This window comes from Vigna unguiculata, chromosome 6, assembly GCF_037176805.1.
Source record: "Vigna unguiculata cultivar grain cowpea cultivar isolate G323 ecotype 2 chromosome 6, ASM3717680v1, whole genome shotgun sequence".
NCBI classification, from domain to species: domain Eukaryota; kingdom Viridiplantae; phylum Streptophyta; class Magnoliopsida; order Fabales; family Fabaceae; genus Vigna; species Vigna unguiculata.
In genome coordinates this window covers 17,297,530-17,317,678 of record NC_140797.1, presented here as the reverse complement: position 1 = coordinate 17,317,678, position 20,149 = coordinate 17,297,530, and the positions used below count along the sequence as shown (strand labels likewise).

At 31.6% G+C, this 20,149-nt stretch overlaps 1 protein-coding gene and 1 pseudogene across 3 annotated transcripts; both read right to left on the bottom strand.

The window, feature by feature from the left end:
- Window positions 1–499: 499 nt before the first annotated feature.
- On the bottom strand, window positions 500–18,648 carry LOC114172477 (cleavage and polyadenylation specificity factor subunit 3-II-like). Of its 2 annotated transcripts, XM_085675236.1 has the most exons (15): window positions 18,565–18,648; window positions 14,257–14,313; window positions 13,775–13,890; window positions 13,520–13,697; window positions 12,634–12,706; window positions 11,884–12,001; window positions 11,406–11,479; window positions 10,620–10,756; window positions 9,703–9,766; window positions 8,656–8,721; window positions 8,235–8,304; window positions 5,637–5,741; window positions 4,537–4,678; window positions 2,297–2,393; window positions 500–1,642 (listed from the first exon to the last, which is right to left on the bottom strand). In XM_085675236.1, exons 3-15 carry the CDS (start codon window positions 13,797–13,799, stop codon window positions 1,193–1,195), a joined length of 1,599 nt encoding a protein of 532 aa, XP_085531362.1. In that variant the 5' UTR covers window positions 13,800–13,890; window positions 14,257–14,313; window positions 18,565–18,648; the 3' UTR covers window positions 500–1,192. The 2 variants fall into 2 exon arrangements, with proteins under 2 accessions (XP_085531362.1, XP_085531363.1); XM_085675237.1 differs by lacking the exons at window positions 12,634–12,706; window positions 13,775–13,890; window positions 14,257–14,313; window positions 18,565–18,648 and having other exon boundaries at window positions 13,520–13,538.
- Window positions 13,897–18,682, bottom strand: LOC146885595 (MICOS complex subunit MIC10-like; annotated as a pseudogene). The gene is made up of 4 exons (XR_014995954.1): window positions 18,565–18,682; window positions 15,596–15,735; window positions 14,257–14,313; window positions 13,897–14,160 (listed from the first exon to the last, which is right to left on the bottom strand). The product of XR_014995954.1 is annotated as an MICOS complex subunit MIC10-like (transcript).
- Between the last annotated feature and the right edge of the window lie 1,467 nt (window positions 18,683–20,149).

Sequence of the window (20,149 nt, the reverse complement as noted above, 5' to 3'; positions counted from 1 at the left end):
ATTTTCTCTTCTAGAGTTTAAGAATAATGATAAAATAAATCTTAATGAACTTCAACTTTAACTTTAAAGGAAACTCTCAAAAAAGTCAATTGAAAAAATTATGTTGAGCAAATATCATCCCAAAACCTTTCGCAAAACAAACATTCCAACCAAAATCATGTTAACAATATTTTAACTGAGACCTAATCCGAAGAAGAAACAAATCGAATAAAATAGATATAGGTTTGATAAAAGAATAAAAAGTTTCATATTCTTTTTCTTTTAATGATGTTTAAAATTCTCATTTATTTGATCAAAATACTATTATAAATTCTTAATTCAAACTTTGATTGAAATAATATAATAAAAATTTAAAATTCTTTATAAAATAAATTACCCTCCCAACATTTCTCACCTATATGTTGTAGTGAGTGTGTAATGAATGAAAAAAAAAAATGGTTATTACAACTCAACTTAATATAGGCTTATAAGTTATAATTCACTTCTACAGCAGCAAAAGTACGATAAGACAGCTCATTAGGTTGCTTTTGTAAAAATTGGTTACACATCTGAAATAAACAAAATACAAGACCAATCTGGAATTCAGATCATTGAATGACCTACTAGGAGTAATTCATGGGGAACATGTTTCCTAGAATAACCAAAAAATAAAATATGGAAAGATAAATATGGGAACAAAAGCAATCACAGTAAATCCCTTCATGTTAGGATCAGAGTATCAAATTATTACGGCCATAAACGAACTTCTATTGGAATCAATTTCATCAATTGCTCAATGTACAGCAGAAATCTAATCTGGACATCCAACTCCTTGTAAAGGAAGGAAGAATAACCGCAACCCAAGCTTTTCTGTTTAAACTGATTATCTTTTTATGGAACGAACCACTTCTGTTGTTTCATTCACATACTTCCTTCAGTGCTCTGAAATAAAACATTTTCAGTGGGTATTGATGCTCCAAATTGCTGAGATTTGTTTCCTTGCAATTTTCTCATTCACTGCTGACTAAAAGCAGCAGAAATACACTGCTTTGATGTTGGGAGTTTTCCTTAATCCTGTAGGGACATTACTGCCACGATTATTTGCAGATGCTCTTCAAGAAATTGAGAATTTCAAGATAAGTCGCAATGAAGTTCTGAATATAAGAACCAAGACTAAGATCCATTGAGTCACCAATATGTCAGAACGTCCCTCTCATTGTTCGTGCTTCGGTTCCTCCAACATAAGCAAAAGTTCGTCCTTGTGTACAATCTTTGCCTTTTTACCCTTCTCCACAACAAAAACTCCCTCTGATACCCTTTCATCTTCGACTTGGAGCATAGGCATTAAGCTTTTGTCTATCGTAGAAGAGTTACATATGTCCACCGAACTGCATTTCTGAAATGTGAAGTTCGGACTCAAGCAGCTTCTGATGAAAGAGTGTGAGGCTTCTGCATTTACATTGTGAGTTGAAGGAATACATATGGTTTCGTTGTTTGCAGGATCATAACATTGAATCCCAAATTCAGAATGAATCTTTTCTTTAAGGGAAGCCATCTTATGCTTCTCCCCATGCACTAGTATAACATGCTTGGGGGCGAGAAAATTTACAAGATCCATTATCCCTTTAGAATCAGTGTGAGGACTAAAAGCTAATTGATGAACCTGCCAATTTAAGTCGAGTCAAAGTTATACCAGAAACCAAATCAATTGACGCAATTACCTTCAGTGCTGATTTGTACAATATAGCAGAAGACTACAAGGATTTCTTGTTTTTGGATATTCAAGCAATTCAAGACTAGAAAGACATTAATTTAAATATAAGCAGTATTATAATGTCGTCTTGGTCTTATTTCTATAGCACACAAGTCTTCAAAACAAAAATCTCAAGATAATTGGAGGAACATCGATAGGTGACAGCGACACACAGATTAGTTAAAATCGGGTTTATACCCAGTGTACCAATATCAACTCAAGAGGACAGAATCTGCTATTATAGAACAAAGAAGTGAAAGAAGAAATATGGTTTCAGTTGTATATTAATATGAAAAAGGCATGTCAGAAGCATACTCATCACCTCAAACACCAAGCTCAGGAAAGTAGACTAATGATGTAATACTCTGTGAAAGTCAAGATGTTTATTTTCCTAATTTAAGTTTGCTAATCATGTTATTTTCACCACTGTGCCGATTTATCAACTTGTACATGCAGCTAACTCTGTTCCTACTCATGCCATGTGAAGTTCTATGAACTGACGTTCGTAAAAATAATGAATAGTTAGATATATCTCCCTGTAATTGGGTAGGGGATAATATTTACCTGGCATCGCACATCGATTCTTGTATTAGCGTCCAGATCAACTTTGGCCCGCTTATCTGACATTAATTTATGACCTATCGTTCCAGCCATACAATACCTACAAGAGAACAAAGTAACGGATTAGCAGAATACAACTGGTTTGCGAATATATGAAAATGGAATAGAACAATACATATTTTTCTTGTATACATTCATACATATTTTTTCTTAAAAAAGAAAAAAGAAACTAAAGAGACAGTAAAACAAATGGCAAAGAAAAGTCTCTCCATGCACAGAATACATGTAGTGACATGGTGTAGATGGCAGAAAGACAGAACCATGAAATAAAAAAAAATAAGAAAAAAAACTATACATGACAGAAAACACAAAAATTCATAGTTACTTCTAAAAGAAGTACCAACTTCCACATGTTTAAGACAGATTTTTCGGTTGACATGATTAAAAAGTGAACTTTAAGTCTAACTCAACCTTACAAAATTGACTTGAAATGTGAGGTTTGCACTTACTTATATACTATAAATTGCCTTATCTCTAGTAGTTGTGAGAGTTCCAACGCATTCCCTTACATCGAGACATACATCTCAAATGTGAGACTAGACATTAATGGATGATCCAATAGCAAGTTGAACAATAGACCTAACAAGCAACAAATTTTGCTAGGATATACTCTAATTCATGACTCTGATACCATATTAAGAAATGAATTTTAAGTATAATTCAACCTCACAAAACCAGTTTGTAAAGTGAAGTTTGCACCTACTTATATACAATGAATTGACTTTATCTTTAATCAACGTAGGACTTCCAACACAATCCTCTCACACCAAGGCATATGCATGTTGACCATGTGACTATACATTAATGGGTAGTCTGATAGCAACCCGATAAGAGATGAAATAATAGATCTAACAGACAACAAACTTTGCTAGTATAGGCTCTAATTTATAACTCTAATACCATGTTAAAAATTGAACTTTAAGCCTAACTCAACCTTACAAAATTTGATATTTCTCTTGGATTTCTCTTATTCCATTATATAGAAATATTTTCCTAAATCGGTGACAAATATTAGTACCAATTTATCTATTTCCCTTCCCTAATATGACACCTTGTTTCCCTCAAATTCTCACCAATCTTTACCTTGTGCTTCTTCGACTTATCCACAACTTTCTGTCACTGTTTTTATTATTTTTCCTTCCTCCTTTCACTTGTTTGATTATTTTACCAAAATCCTTTTTTTGCACAAAATCTGTAGTTTTATTTTCTTTTAATTTTCTTCACTTAAAAACGAGCTTCGGTATAGAAATTGAAATCATATTTTGATTATCAAAAAGGAGTTAGATTCTTTATTTGTCAAGCATGACAACCAAGAGTTAGAATTTTGAATAGCCTCTCCTCTCTCAAATATTAGGGTAGAATTGAATAATTTTATTACTAAGAGTACGTAAAATATATATACATGATTAGAAAACTGATTTTGGAAATATAATAATAACACTTAATGTAATATCCCTATTATTCAGGTGTATAATCAGATCCCTATCATTCAGGGATATTTACATTATAGACTTTATTATAATCTGTTAAATATGAAATAATAAAATATAATTGCTAATAGTCTCTGATACATTAATTTGAGGAGTTCTCCCTAAATTCTGAAACCTCAACCTAGGCTTGCCCCTTCAAGCATTACACTACACATTACGATATATGTTGGTCCATAAGCCATCCAATGATAAATGATCTTATACTTCAAATTTTTTAATTTTTGGGTGAAATGACGGATTTATGCATGGCTGGGCTTAGTTAGTGAGTAAATGGATTTAATTGCAACCTGTAAAATAAATAATATAATGGAAAATCGTGAACGAAATTTTTTTAACTTTTATCTAAAACAATCATGTGAAATCATTCTTATGCTTTTAAAAAACAATCTGACTCGTACACATCCAAAACAATCATTTGCATTTCAATTTCTAAATTTTCTTTCCATCCAAAAATTGTGAAGCAGTCACTTCCTAAATTGACTGCTATCACCAATGTATTTGTATGTACCAGAAGTTTTAGTCAAGCGTGATATTTATCATTAAAGGGCAGTATTAAAATAGCTTCGTGTCCATATGCTTTTCAATGTGACAAGCTAATTTTAGTAAACATTTATCTGCATTTTGCTCATCATGCTATCAAATGGCTAATATAAAGAGAAATAAAGTAAAGAAAAATAAGAAATAGGAGTGTACCCCGGCAAAGTGACAAGGTTATTTTCTGACACTGCCCACTGCTTAAAAACTTCAAGTGAAAATCCACCGCTTATCATCCCAGGAGTAGCGAAAAGAACACAAGGACCAGGAGCATTTATCATAGACCTCTCAAACTTTTGAACTGTAACATCCAAACCAGATGAATGAGACGTAGAACTTATCAGATAATACACATAATTTCAACAAAAGCTCTAATCTTAATTTCTTGAGTTTTCACACAAAAGTTTCAATATGGATGCATTCGAATAAGTTTGTTTAAAAGTAAAATTAATATATGTCATATTAGCAAAATTTTATATATTTCCCCACGATACTCCGTTAGGACTTCTACTTTTACTACTCCAGACTTTTACCAACTGACCTTGAAATTTCAATAAAAATTTCATAAGAGATTAAAGATCGCCTAGCATAACAATGACACAATATTCTTCATCTTGCCAATCAAAGTTTGAGGACACACCATAGTTATTTCATATAAAAGAAAATCTGTCAACAAGAATAGAACAATTTCCTTTTGTTTGATTTATTTTTCTTTTCAATAAATTCAAATTTGTCATCACCAGATATGAAAAGAAAATATTTAAAATTTCATATCATCAAAAAGATCTAGCTTTGGTATGTGTTATATAGATGTCAAACCTAAGAATCCGATGGCAGACATTCCTTCTCATAAAACCTGTAAAGCAACTATTCACACTTCTAGTCTTTTAGGGCACCAGTTACAGCTGCCAGTCAACTACCACATGTTAGCCATTTCACTCCTTTTGCCCACTATAATCAAACCCCTTACCATTAAAACAAAATCATCCCCAAGCCATCACGTTTTTGCCATGAGGAAGCTAATGCTTTAAATATCAAATTCGTTAATCCTTTGGCAAACTGTTACAATTACTGAATTTAAAGAAATATAATCTCAGACTTAGGAATGGTCCCAACGTCAAGGCTCTGTATCACAGCATTAAAGATATGTAACAAACATTGAAAAAAGGAACAGTTTACAGAAATGTTAGTGAACATATGAATGCATAACGATGCCAGACAGAATATTTATGATATGACAAAAAAAATATTGAAATTACCATTCTTAAAATCGAAAGCATTATGTTTAGAGTATGTATCTTTAATCTTCTGGCTTGTCCAACTAATAAGCATTTTATAATACGCATTAACTTGGACTGTTAATCCTGGAAACAAAGAAATGGAGTATTAATATGAAGCACAGATCCCAACAACTAATGGAAAAATAGAAACATTGTCCGAAAAATAGACTAGTCAATAAGTTACAGAACTGAGCTGTATTTTATTATCTTAATCTGATTCATTTGAAAAGGACAAGGAAAACTATTCTGCAATAAGCCTACATAGAGTGAACAGTGCAGAACAAGAAGCTTTGGTAAAAGAATAATGCATAATCAGCTCTAAACCATTATGCTTATACAATTAGTTGTTCCCATATTTTTAAATAATGTCTTTTAGATAATGTAAATCTTAAGTTACAATAAGATATTATTAGATGCTGTAGTGATTATTGATATTACATGAGATAGAAGTAAGGAAAATATGCTTAAGAGAGTGATTCATCTCTTTTAGCTCATTCATTCATTTATAGGAGTTCCTTACATAAAAAATACTAAAATCTAATGATCAATCCAACAGATATAGGTCAGATAAGTAATACTATGCATAAGTTAACCTATTATAATAAGTTATCCCATCCAGATAAGTTACACAATTATGAAACTCTCCCTCCAACTAGAGCATATAGAATGTACATACGTACCAAACTTGGGAGTATATAAATTGAACTAGAGGAACTATGACTTTGCTTTTTGACAATAAATCAACTAATAGTATTACTCGCAATTTTGTCCATCGCAATAGAACCATACACAAAGAGATAGACTGACACTTAGAGATATATCGACACTTCAGCAACTGTAAGTATTGCTTCCTACATCCCACCAAGACTTCAGCTAACAGATATATTTATAAAGGGACTTCCCACACAACAGTTTCATGATCTTACATACAAGTTGAGAATGATTGATATCCATGTACCAACTTGAGGGAAAGTGTTGAGTTATGAGAAGATATTATTAGAAATGGTAAATATCAATATCAAGATATTGTAGGGATACAAAGAGTTGTTATTTCATTAATGCAATTATCTTTAGGGTGATTAAGTAACCTCTTCTACTCGTTTCAAACTAAGAAATGAGAATTAGAGTTTATGTTTTCTTCCCTTACATCTCTTTAAAGTGTAAATTTACTATTATGTGATAATAACTGCCTTGTTTGAAAATTAAGTGGAAGTCATCATTATAATTACAGAAATTGACCACAATAGCTTTTCAAACATTTGGAAGGGGAAGAATGACAACTTCTCTATATTTGCAATTATGTTTATTATACATTGATAGTTATCATTAAAATGACAATAATATATTTTATAATATCCAAAAAGTAGGGGAAGAATGCTGAATAACATAATAATCCTAAACTAACAAAAGTTTCTTAATCTGTCATAGTCATTCTCTCCCTCTAAGATATTGTGTTGATATTCTAACAATATACACCAATAAAAAATATTTCTCCATTTGCAATTACAAATTCTGGATTTTTATTAAATCAGAATGTAAAAATTTCCTTAAGAAACCATTCAGGGAGATTTCATCCAAGGAATCTCCAACCTTCTCCATGGATCCTCACTAATTCCACTAGGTCTACTGCTAAAGATCCACCGCTGTCATCTCCATTTTCTGATTCATCTGAACTTCCCCACCCAATGAGGCTCTCATCATCAAACATTTTCCAGAACCTCATTGATTCTTATTTCAGCTTGCTTCCTTCATGCTTGTTTTTTTATAGGATATGATCAAAATATACAAAAACAGAGATCTAGAAATGATATACAAAAATAAGGATACGTAATTTACTACTCCTATAGAAATTTGTGACCACCCTCTCAATCTTTAGTCAGAATCTAAAACTGATGTATACCCTGTCATACTCTTTCATCTGTCCATCATTAACTGACTAACAAATCGAGGAAGTTCACATTCTGTTGGTGTTTTGTACAAGAAGCTCTGAAACCTTTCTACTTTTAGTTTGGTAGTCAAGTTAGCTGAGAGTAGGGAACCCGTGATTAACATGTTTGTAGTGGTGGTTTATCTCTTTTTCTGTAATAAAATAGCTATTTTTTAAATTAAAAACCATACACACAGATAATCCTTTCATGGTTCAATTTTAAAAACTAGATAAGCCTCTACAGAAAAATTTCAACACAGGATTTGAGATAATGTCACAAGACAAAAAAATGCAATAATACATGGCCTTAGTGATTATATCGTTAAAACAAATAAGACTGGCTGTTTTAGTGGGATAACGGGGAGCAACTCTGGTTAGGGTTACTACAACCTCAGTACTGGCCAATTAAGCCTCAATGGAAGATTTCCCAAAAAATAAAGTGTGTGCTGTGCAGAAGACAGTTCCTTATTCAATTTATTGAATGTACATAATATGTTTATACAAGTAATTGTGAAACTTAGGAAATAAGATAAAATCTTGTTTTCTATAAATGGGAAGGGTTACAGTGAAATGATTATGTATAGTTTACATACACAAAAACAATAGATCAAAGAAAGATAATTGACACAAAAGTATACGCTGAAACGAACCTGCTGAGAAATAGATAGGAACCTTCAAATTCATGCGTTCCCAGTAGTCCTCCAACAAAATGCATAGTTCCTAGATATTGTAACAGCTTCGTAAATATAAGACAACCATTACATATATATCATACTTTTGAAAATTGAACTGGTCACTAAAAGACATCAATTTGAGTGGCTCATGGTTTATTAATATAACCTTAGTGAAATTGTTCTTTTTTAAGGTCTTTTAAATTATTAATTAAGATATATTTAATTTTCGAAAGATCTCTCAAAAATACAGGCAAAAATAATTGATAGTTTCTTCAAAATATGTTGAACCAAACACATACTTAGAATTTATAAGTGAAATAGTTGCTTGGACTTCATCCATTAGCTATAACAAATAGAAAGATAAATTACAATCTGTGAGATGAATTAATAAGAATACCTGAGCTCTTCCAACAGCAAATGTTGGAATAAGCACCTTGCCTCCACTTGATACACATTTATGAACCTAAATAATTTAATTTGAAAATTAATACCCAACGTCAGAGTAGGTGTGGGTCGAGTTCATTTTGAAAAACAAAAAGCAAAAAATAAAAAGAGAAAATAATGTAACTTGATATCCATCTCTAACACAGCATGTAACTGTCCTGCTTCCTTCCAAATAAACACAACAACCCCTTTTTAAAATTAAAACTAATGCTATTAATACATTACACATAGACACAATGGTGATAAACTTTATTGCATAAAATATTTTATACTTGTTAGATGATATAATATTGTGTTTAGTAGTTGGGCTCAGCCCATTATGTATTTCTGGGTTTGGTCCATTATCAATATAAATAAACTATCCTTTGTGTAGGGTTTACACAAGGGAGATTAATCCCAAAATCCTATTTCATCTTATTTTACAATACTTATTAAATATTAGTTTTGGCAAATGCCTATATCTGTAAGAATTGATTATCATTACCATTCATTAGGGATGTAAGCGCGGGGTTAACATTTGAGACCTACCAAAACCAAGCATTATATTGTATCAACATTTAGGGTTTTATCCAAACGGAAAAAATCACTACCACTTGTACAGCCAATATAGATCAACAAGTCCAATCCAATAACATTATAAACATATATTCCTAAAACAGCCGAGTCTTAATATTCTTTCCGATCAAATGCATCTAATAGGAGCATAAATAGCGCTCATTCAAAAGTTTTCTTTTTATCCCTTCAGTCAAAATCTCTGCTAATCAACAAAAATTGGTCCACACCATGAATACAAACCAAGGATTCTTCAAACATACCAAAAGACCCATTTTTAATATAACCTACGGCAGATCAATGTAAATGTAATAGCAAAAATATGACAAGAAAGGACTTGAAAAGTGAGTCAACAATGCATTTTTCTTAAATCAATGTCTGAAAGAAAACAAGACACCATATTATACAAGCAGCATCACATCATAAATTAAGTACTGCAAACACATACAGCTTTGAGGAATTCTCTCTCTCGGGCATATCTTGAATCACGAATTGTAGTCGCATATGTGGATCTGAAATGATTTTCTTTAAGAATCATCATACAAAAATCTATTCAAGAAAATCCATCTTATAACTTCAAGCAGTAAAACCAATATAGGATTCATGCATTTAAAACCCATTAAACCATTAATCAAAAGGAGGAAAGAAAGCAACGATACCACAGATAAATATACTGTACCTTGGTAACATGACACAATTGTATAATGTTTATGCAAAACTACTATGGACTGTATCAGTCTATCAAATTTTATATCTGAGGTAGGTAGCTAGCCACAAAATCCTTCATCAAAACTACTAAGAAATACCAGAGAATTCAGTTTAATGATCCAAAAATTTCACAACTTTGGTTTACATTTGATATCGGGCAGAAACTCATTCTATTACAATTCTGATGATGCCTCTCAAGCACAGATGAAGAGTATACTGAATAGCAACAAGACCAATGATGTTTATTACAGTAACTGTTGGAATATCATGCAAGCAATGCAGTAATAGGAATTATAATAGTTAAACGGATTTTAACTCAAAACAGTAACAATGAAAAAATAAGACAAGAAGAATTGATCACATGACCTCTTGGTCACATGGTTTGATACAATTCAAGAACCAACATCTCAAAAGTTTAGGCTATTAGGTACTAGCAAAGGAATAATTCACATTTCTAACAGTAATATCAATATGAGGATGAGTTAGCAATGGTAATGCATACAGATAAGTAGTCCGTGAAAAGTATGTACAAAACTTATAATAATTGTAGAAAATAAAGTAAAAGATAAACAAGAAAAGAACATTTATCACTGTCACTCACTACATTATTGATAACTTTGTTAGAAGGTTCATTTATACAACCAATGATGTTCTTACTCAGTTATAAGAAGGTCAAGTCGTAATCGATCAATTTGAGCTGCTCCAAGGTGTCTATCTGGTGTCATATTGTAGTCTCCAGTGTAAACCATTTCTGCATCTCCAACTTTTGCATAGAACATAGCAGCTCCAATAACCTTTATAAAACGATGAGCTTAAGTACTAAAACATTGAAGTAAGGCATCGAAGGAAGAAAAATCTACTATAATGATATAGAAAGAGATTGAATCAGGGAAGACTTAAAAGAGGACAGAAGACATTGAAGAAGTGAGAAAACTCTGATTCTATTTCTTAATCCAAACAGTAACTCTACCATCCCAGAAATAATTACAATAATTCATAATAATTCTTCATATCCCTACAATGTTTTTACATTAATTAACAATATCTTCTCATAACTCGACACTCCCCATTAAGCTGATGAATATCAATCATTCCCAACTTGCATGTAGGATCATGAAACCGTTTTGTGAGAAACTTCTTTGTAAACAAATGTGCAAGTTGAAGTCTTGATGGGATCTATGGAGTTATAAGGCCATTATCCAACTTATCTTTCATGAAGTGTCAGTCTATCTCTATATGTTTGCTCCTATCATGTTGGAGACAGAATTGTGAGAAATAGTAATAGCTGATTTATTGCCACAAAAGAGTCATGGGTTCTTCACTTTTTACGTTAACATTGTTCAAAAAAAAATAAAAATTCAACCATAACAGTGAAGACATCTAATGCTATTCTTTTTTTCAGAAAACTAAACATGACTTCAAAGATGAAGTCACAAGCCTTACATGTCCTGCATAATAGGCACGTATCTGCAAGTCTTCATCTACTTGTACAGTCTGCCTCAAATCAACAACAATAACTGCACATGGAATCAAATTAAATTACAATTTTAGATACTAATGTCAGAAGCATGGTGATTTTAGATGCAAACCTACTGTGTTCAAAAATCCAAAAACAAATAATAAACTACTGAGAAGTATAGCTGAATCAGCTTTAAAATGCACACAAAAATGTAAATCAATCCACCAAGATTTATCAATTTGAAAGAACAAAACTTAAATGGCACATTTAACATTTATAGCCTAAAAGATGAATCTTTTTCCTTCACCTAAAATCCCTAATACAACAGTTGCACACAATTCAAACTTCAACAAAGTCAAAACTAGAACAGGCGCCAATATTCCTAGTGGCATGTTTAAAGTAATAGTTGTCTAACCAACCTATAGATGGGGTACTTTAAATGAAAAGTGGATCCTATATTACCTTTCTTCATACACTCAGCAATTTGATCAGATGAAAATAGCTCTTCCTCACCCCGGCGATCAACCATCACTTTGCGATAGTCTTCCAACATCAAAGGAGCCAAAGCTTTTGTAGGGTACTATTTAAAATCAAATAAAACTTCAGTTAAATTTACTAATGTAGAATTATGACTTGGAAGCCAATGCTTATCAACCCATTTAGTGAAATGTTTTTGTATTCAAAATTTCACTGAAATTATAATTTTTTTCCCTAGACTTGCTTTTTGTATTAGGTCCGGCATGAAAAAGTTGTACTTTTTTAGGTCCCTAAATAAATATGTGTGGAAATTGGTCTCCACCGTTTACATAATTTATAAGGTAAGAGTATTTTTCTAATGGGAACCTAAACGAAAAACAATACAACAAATCAAAATGAAGATTTTTTTACATGGAAAGACCAAAACTAAGCTCAATTTTTCACATGGAAATTTAACATAAAACAGCATCAAGGATCAAAATATAACACTCTGCAACTTTGAAAGAAAAAGCAGGCCGATTCTATGATGAGTTTTGAAAAAGGATAAAATTATAGTTCTTTTAAGCAGGGGGCAAGAACAAAAAAGTTAGTGAAGCACGGTATAAGTTTATAATTAAATTAAACCCAAATACTTTAGCACAAATATTCAAATTCTGTTATATTAGAAAATTCCAAAAACTGATGTATATGTTCAGGCAAACATTTCATTAAAACTGTAGCAGTAAAAGGACTCACTGTCATGTAAATTGGTCCATTATACCCGCAAACTTCAGTGAAGTAAGCTAAAGCGCCAACATGATCCAAATGACTGCCCAAATTTTCAAAATGACAAGGCAACGTTAAAATGCTAATAACAACAAGGGTCCGTATACTTGTCTCTATTTTAAATTTTAGTCTCTCTATGAGAAAATTGCAAGTTTTAGCCTTTACATAAATTATTGTAGTGACTAATCATTCTTAGAAAGTTTTGTAGCAATTCTATAAAACAGAATGATGTCATTGATAGGTTCATAGAATAATCACAATAAAAAATAAGAATAAGAATGAAAGAAATCATTTGTATTATAGAAGGTTCTATATATATAGACCAAAGTATAACAGATACAAAGAGTCTCTACATACAAAAATAGGATGATAGAAAAACCACCACGACAGGTAAGACAAATGCAAGGGCTATCTAAAAACTTATCAACATGATAGTAGATGGTTTTTTGTGTTGTTTATAAGACAATCATGATTTTAAAATTAAAACAACACACTTCTTTCTCGAATATTGATGTTAATCTTACCTAAGGACTAAAACTTACAATTTTGGTCTCTCTATTGTATTGACATCAGAGGTAGACTACAACTTTCCAGCGTTGTAAAGATGTTACAAAACTTTCTGGTGGCAGTGATAAAACTTACAATTTTGGTCTCTCTTTTGTATTGACATCAGAGGTAGACTACAACTTTCCAGGGTTGTAAAGATGTTACAAAACTTTCTGGTGGCAATGATAAAACTTGCAATTTTTTCATATAGAGACTGAAACTTATAACGACGAAAACTATACAAATCATGTGAATAGTTTAACTTCATAATAATTAAAAACAGGAAAATTGAGAATGGAGTGATACAGACAAGTGAGTGATGATGATGCAAGTGATGGCAGAGTTGAAATCTTGATTGGGGTTAACAAGGGTGAAATCAGGGTAACGACGATGGTCCAAGAAGCCCATATGCATTCCACAATCGAACATGATTCGCTTGCCATTGATGGTTACCACCACACAACTCTTCCCAACTTCTTGACCAGCGCCTGAAAACAAACCATGTAAGGGTACGATTGATGTGTGTGTTTGCACCACAAGAAGGAGAATAAGAACGAGGGAATACCTAACACTAGCGTTTCAATCGCCATGAATATGTTGCTCTTGAGTCTCAGCTCAAAACAGCAGACCTTGGTTTGCGCCTCACAACGGTGAAATATTGTTGCTATCCAGGAGTGTTGCCTGTGGGTCGGTGGATGATGTTATTTTTAAATTTAAATTTCTAAACAATATAAATAAATAAATAAAAGAGTATAAAAGAATAATTTAACAAGTTATTTTCAAACCCCCGTATTTGTTTTCTTCCTTTGAAAGTGCAATAATAAATTTATGTAACTAAACATGTTCAAAAGTTGATAGTTCATTTAGCCTCCAAAAATTTCTTAGCATGCATATGCAACACCATAACAGATTGAATCCAATGCTGCAATGACCGGCATAGATAATTCCATGCTGCATATTAATTTGTGAAAAAAATAAAAGTGAAAAACTTACTAAATACAACAATCAAGTTTGTACAAACCAAGTTTGAACAACAATGAAACTGACCTTGAGAGGAAAGTTGAGTCCAGCTTTGTTCAAGTATGGATCCTTTTCAGCTCTCTCCTGCAAGAATGAGTAATAATTAGATCAAGTATTACAATCACTAGTACAATCTCAGGTCCACTAGGAAAGAGACCAAGTAATCATATAAAGTAAGGAAACATAATAAAGAAATATAAAGAGCCATTTGGTTTGAACAAGCATTTTCTTTTTCAATGTGTTTCCTATTTTCTGAAGTTTCTGTGGGAAATAGGGAAACCAACTTTTTATTGTTTTCTATTTTCATTTTCACCTTTTCCTACACATTAAACATTCTCAAAACCACATTGATCATTGGAATGCTATGATTCGCATTCTCATATATGTAAAAGGGAATCCAAGACAAGGATTGTTGTATGAGAACAACGGAAGTACTCAAGTTGAAGCGTATTGTGATGCAGATTGGGCTGGTTGTCTAATTGATAGAAGATCTACCACAGGGTATTGTGTATTCCTTGGAGGAAACCTTGTATCTTGGAAAAGTAAGAAACAAAGTGTTGTTGCTCGATCTAGTACAGAGGCGAAATATCGATCTATGGCTCTAGCTACATGTGAACTAGTGTGGATTAAACAACTCCTTCAAGAGTTGAAATTTTGTGAAAATGAGCAGATGAAGTTATATTGTGACAACCAAGCAGCCCTTCACATTGCCTCCAATCCGGTGTTTCATGAGAGAACAAAGCATATAGAAATTGATTGTCATTTTGTTAGAGAGAAATTACTATCCAAGGATCTTGTTATTGAGTTTGTCGGCTCTAATGAACGACTTGCAGACATTCTAACTAAATCTTTAAGAAGGCCTAGAATTCAATTTATATGTTCCAAGCTTGGAGCATATGATCTATATGCTCCAGCTTGAGGGGGAGTGTTGAAATGTAATGTCTTTTATTATCATGTATGGGATCCCTTCTTTAGGGTTAGGGTTAGGACTGGGTCTTGACTCTTTGTATTCTGTCTATTATTTTCTTATATAAAGAGTGATAAAATAGTAACAGTGATAAGTTTTCACTATCTCATTTCTCTAAAACCTCTTCAAGTGTTATATATACATATATATATATATATATATATATATATATATATATATTATGACTGCCATAAGCTGTTATGGCATCCGATATATTTTCATGAAGGATCTTTTAGTTACCAATATTTTCCTATTGATAACATTGTGTAATTGGAAAGCCCAATGCCCTATAAACACCAAAATCCCGTACTTCCAACGAGGGAGTGGGCCTAAGGTCCCATACCTTTCTATTGGATTGTAGCATTATGTATACACAAGAAAATAAAAGACAAATCCTACCTGAGCAGCAGTTTCGGAGACCTTAGGTAGGGGTAATTTTGTTGGAGGGCCATCAAATAGACGAGAACATTCTGCATATGCAGATCCAATTCCAACTCCAGCACCAAAAGCAATAGATGCCCATCGAGTTACAGGACTCCCTAGTACAGTAATCAGAAGCAAAGAAATTCAACATTAACAATTTGGGAAAATCTCAACCACAGATTCAACTATTTGAGGAAGTCTCAAACACAAAGATACAAGTCTCAACCATAAAGGTATATAATACTTACAAAATGATTGTATTGTATAATAAAAGACATTACAAAAACCCCAAACTAAACCACCAACATAGAAGTAACTTAACCTTCGTTTAATAATGTAAGAAAATAAAATAAAATCAGCAGCTCAAATTGATTATAAATACCAAATTTTCGAAAGATGGGACTACTAATGACAAAACTATTCATGACACTCACCCAACAAATTGGCTTATATGTCATTAATTGTATGCTGAGCCAACAAAGTATAGGTCGTCATTCTTTTTTTCAAACCGACATTGGTCTTCAATACAACCATTACAGGCTCAGAGGCAGTAGATGCAACAGCATGCAAGTTCAATTTAGCAAAACAAATAGTACTTTGATAATTTACGTTCAAAATGCACAAAAAAAAAATAATACCGAGAAAAATATGCATGGGATTGGGGATAGGTAATCGATTTTAACCCAAATCAGCTGAGCAAAGGCATGGTAAAGCACTAAGGTTATCAAATAATATTATCGTCTTGCTAAAATTAAAATAAAAAAAGGAGGCTTAAATATATTTTACATTCTCGGAAATAAGCCAACTTGCTTTTAGCCCCTGCAAAAAATTGGTTTTTGATCCTTGTAATGTTCATCATCCTAACTTGTTGTAGTACTTGGCATTGCAGCAGAGACTAAAAACACAAACCACCAAATTTTGCAGGGACGAAATGGCATGGGAAAGAAAACCACTGTATTTACAGGACTAAGAACAAAAATTGTTATATTTTGCAAGAACATAAAAACAAAATTGTTATATTTGAAAGAACATAAAGCATGTTGCTTCAGCAAGTTCATGACAGAAACCAAAACAAGTGACAACAGACATCACATAGATCAAAAACCAAAATTTTTGAAGCACTTTAAAATCACTGTATTTGCAAGGACCTTGAACATATTTAAGCCAAAAAAATATGATATTTTTGTAGATACTCCATTAATTATGCTAGTTGATTATGTTGGATAGACCAAGTGCACGAAACATTGATGTTGAGTGGCTAGTACCATAATGTTTGCAACTGATCAAGTATCTTTTAATAAAGAAAATATAGGTTTAGGGTCAAGAAAGAAGGAAACAAGAGAATGACATTTACCAGTAATATCAGGGAATATTCATTGGTAGGATATAATGTTTACAATTCCCCAACACAATATGCCTATTTATAGTAATAATTAGATCAAGTATTACAATCACTAGTACAATCTCAGGTCCACTAGGAAAGAGACCAAGTAATCATATAAAGTAAGGAAACATAATAAAGAAATATAAAGAGCCATTTGGTTTGAACAAGCATTTTCTTTTTCAATGTGTTTCCTATTTTCTGAAGTTTCTGTGGGAAATAGGGAAACCAACTTTTATTGTTTTCTATTTTCATTTTCACCTTTTCCTACACATTAAACATTCTCAAAACCAAACACCCAAAAAATCAGTAAAGAACTCAAAAAATGCTTGCACAATATTCTAGGATAATCTAATGAAAAACTAAATATTTTCTAATACTCTCCTACAAGCGAAGGCCGATAAATAAGTGAAAAACACACAATCCATCTTAACCAAAAGCATTCACCCAAAAAAGAAAATAAACTTCTTCCAACGGCAGCCAGTACAAAGAAGAGAAAGAGAAAAGACAAAAAATCCAATGATCAAGAACAAACGAAAATCCTAGAATGACTCGGGCTTTCAAACTTTCAACATCCTTGACCCCTAATTGTTCAGCTGAAACCATAAGACCTAAGACACTGCTGCTCAGAAGGCCTGTAACACCCTTGGACACTGCTTTCTAGCTGGCTGCAGTACTCCTGGTAGCCAGAAACAATCAGCAGCAGAAGCCTCTAAAATCATCATAACTGTAGAGAATACTGGAAAGTTCTCTGTCCAACCACTAACTGATTTTCACACAAAAAATAGACAAGGCTAAGAACCAGAAAAACACGCTAAACCATCAATCATCTTGCCAGGGGTAATTGCCCTTGGGCATTATCTAGGTGTTTTAAATCTTTACTTTTGTTTTAGGCAAATTCTTGTAAGTTTAGGCGTGGAATCTGAGCATATTTCTGCTTCGTAAAGTTGTTTGTCTCTTAACATCTCTGAAAGTGTTTATCCTCTAAGCATATTTTCATTTTCTAGTAGCTTGTCCCTGAGCACTTGAGTAGAGGGAAATTGAACAAAATAATGTGATAAAACATATCTCGTCTATATTTTGGCACTCAGTGCACTTGTTATGGAAACATTTGAAAAAAAAAATGTAATAGATTTCGGATGATAAATTGATTGCTTAAGAGAATGAAATTGTTTTAGAAAAAATAATTTTGAACAAAAGAGTCAGAACATAATGTGGCACATATATCAAACTTGTGTGCTGTGAATGAAATCTCGCGAGAAAGCAAACAGACACAAAAAGTTGTGACATCTAGCATTCTTCCCAAGTGGTCTGTAATTAGGGGGCTTCTTATTGGGATAACGGGTAGAAGGTTTGAGAGGAATTTGGAGATTAGATTTTGGTGTAGGGTTAATTTAATAGGGAAGATCAAGTATCTAATAAGAGTGATAACAGAATATGATGGCAGATAAATCTGGTGCTTTCATCTCAGAAACGAGAAAAGCACATAGGATTTCCTTCGGATTGAAATCATAACCCTCAGCATACTCGGAAAATAAATGAATGAAAGAAATATGGTACTGACTGAAAAATAAGAGACCGGCAGATGAGGAGTAGACGAGGCGACGAACGGTGAGATCAAGGCAGGCGTCTCATTTGGCATCGAGGTCATGCTGCGGGGGAATGATTTGCGTGTCAGCCATTGTAGTTGTAGGGCTAGAACCACCTCTGTTGTTTTCTTTTTCGTTTTTTTATCAAACAACTCGTCTCTGGTACGCTGAAACTTCTTTTTATTCCATTCTTGCTGTTCTTTTACTAGTTTTTATTCCCGTGCAACGCACGGGCATTTCAAAATGTATTTTTTTATTATAAATATAAAATTTAAATAAATGATAAAATAAAAATACTAAAAATTAGAATTTTAAGATTTTAATTTTATTTAATATTATTACATGTGTAACCAGTATGTATATTAAAAGAATTAAATAATACTATATAATTTGATTTTTTTTAAATTTATACCTTTCAATTTATATTTTAGTAGAAAAAATATAATTTAATTATATAAAAAGGATGACTTCTTTTTCAAATATCTAAAGTTTTTAAAATAAAAATTATAAATGAGATAGCAATGTAAATGTTTGTATCCAAAAATTAAATTTAATAAACACTTAATTATATTAAATTTTTAACTAATATTCTATTATTAATGTTAATATTTATCCTTTTTATAATTAAAATATATTAATTGTATAAAAATTCGTGTAACTTTAACTCACAAAAATATTTAACAATTAAATGTTCTTATGAAAATAATTATGATATTTGTGTTTAAGTGATGTATTTTGTTTGTTAAACTAAATCTAAATTTTGCTTTTTACTTTCATAAATTCATTTATTGATTTAAAAAAGATACCGTAAAAAATATATAAGTTAATTAATAACTACTAATTTTAATAAAATACTAATAATAATACAAATAATTATTATTATTTCAATATAATTAATTTCTTTATATAATTTTATTTAAATATGTAATTATGTATAGTTATAAATATAATATTTAATAAAAAGTTTAATAATATGAAAAAATTAAATAATTAAACACAAATTATATTGAAATCGTTTAAAGTTACATTTAATATAATTATTACTATATTTGGAAAAAAATTTGTTTCGTACCTTTTTTTCTTCTAAAAGTTTTTTTGTATAGAATTTATTAGTTTGGTGTTTTGATTTCTTCCAGGAAGAAGTTTTCATCCACGTGATATAGTTTTAAAAAAAATTCAAAATTTTGTCTTCTTACTAATACGGATAAGATAAGTCGATTTTTATCTAGGTTCCATGGTTTGATAAATTGAGTTTCCGGTAACCCATTTGTAGTATTTATTTTTTTAATCAATTTTGGATCTCTTAGTTTATTTCATGAATGTTGATAGTGGTAGAAAGATTAGTCTTATTATAAATAGAATGATTGTTGACAGAATAGTAAGAATGTTTGTAAATCTAATTTTTTTGAATTTAATAATGTTTAGATGGATTGTTTTACATGTTCAAGTATGTATTTGATTTGAGTATTAAAAATTCGTTATACATAGGGTACGTCAAATGAAACAATTAATTCGGTATTCTTAGAAGAACTCAATACATAAAACATGTTTTCAATATAA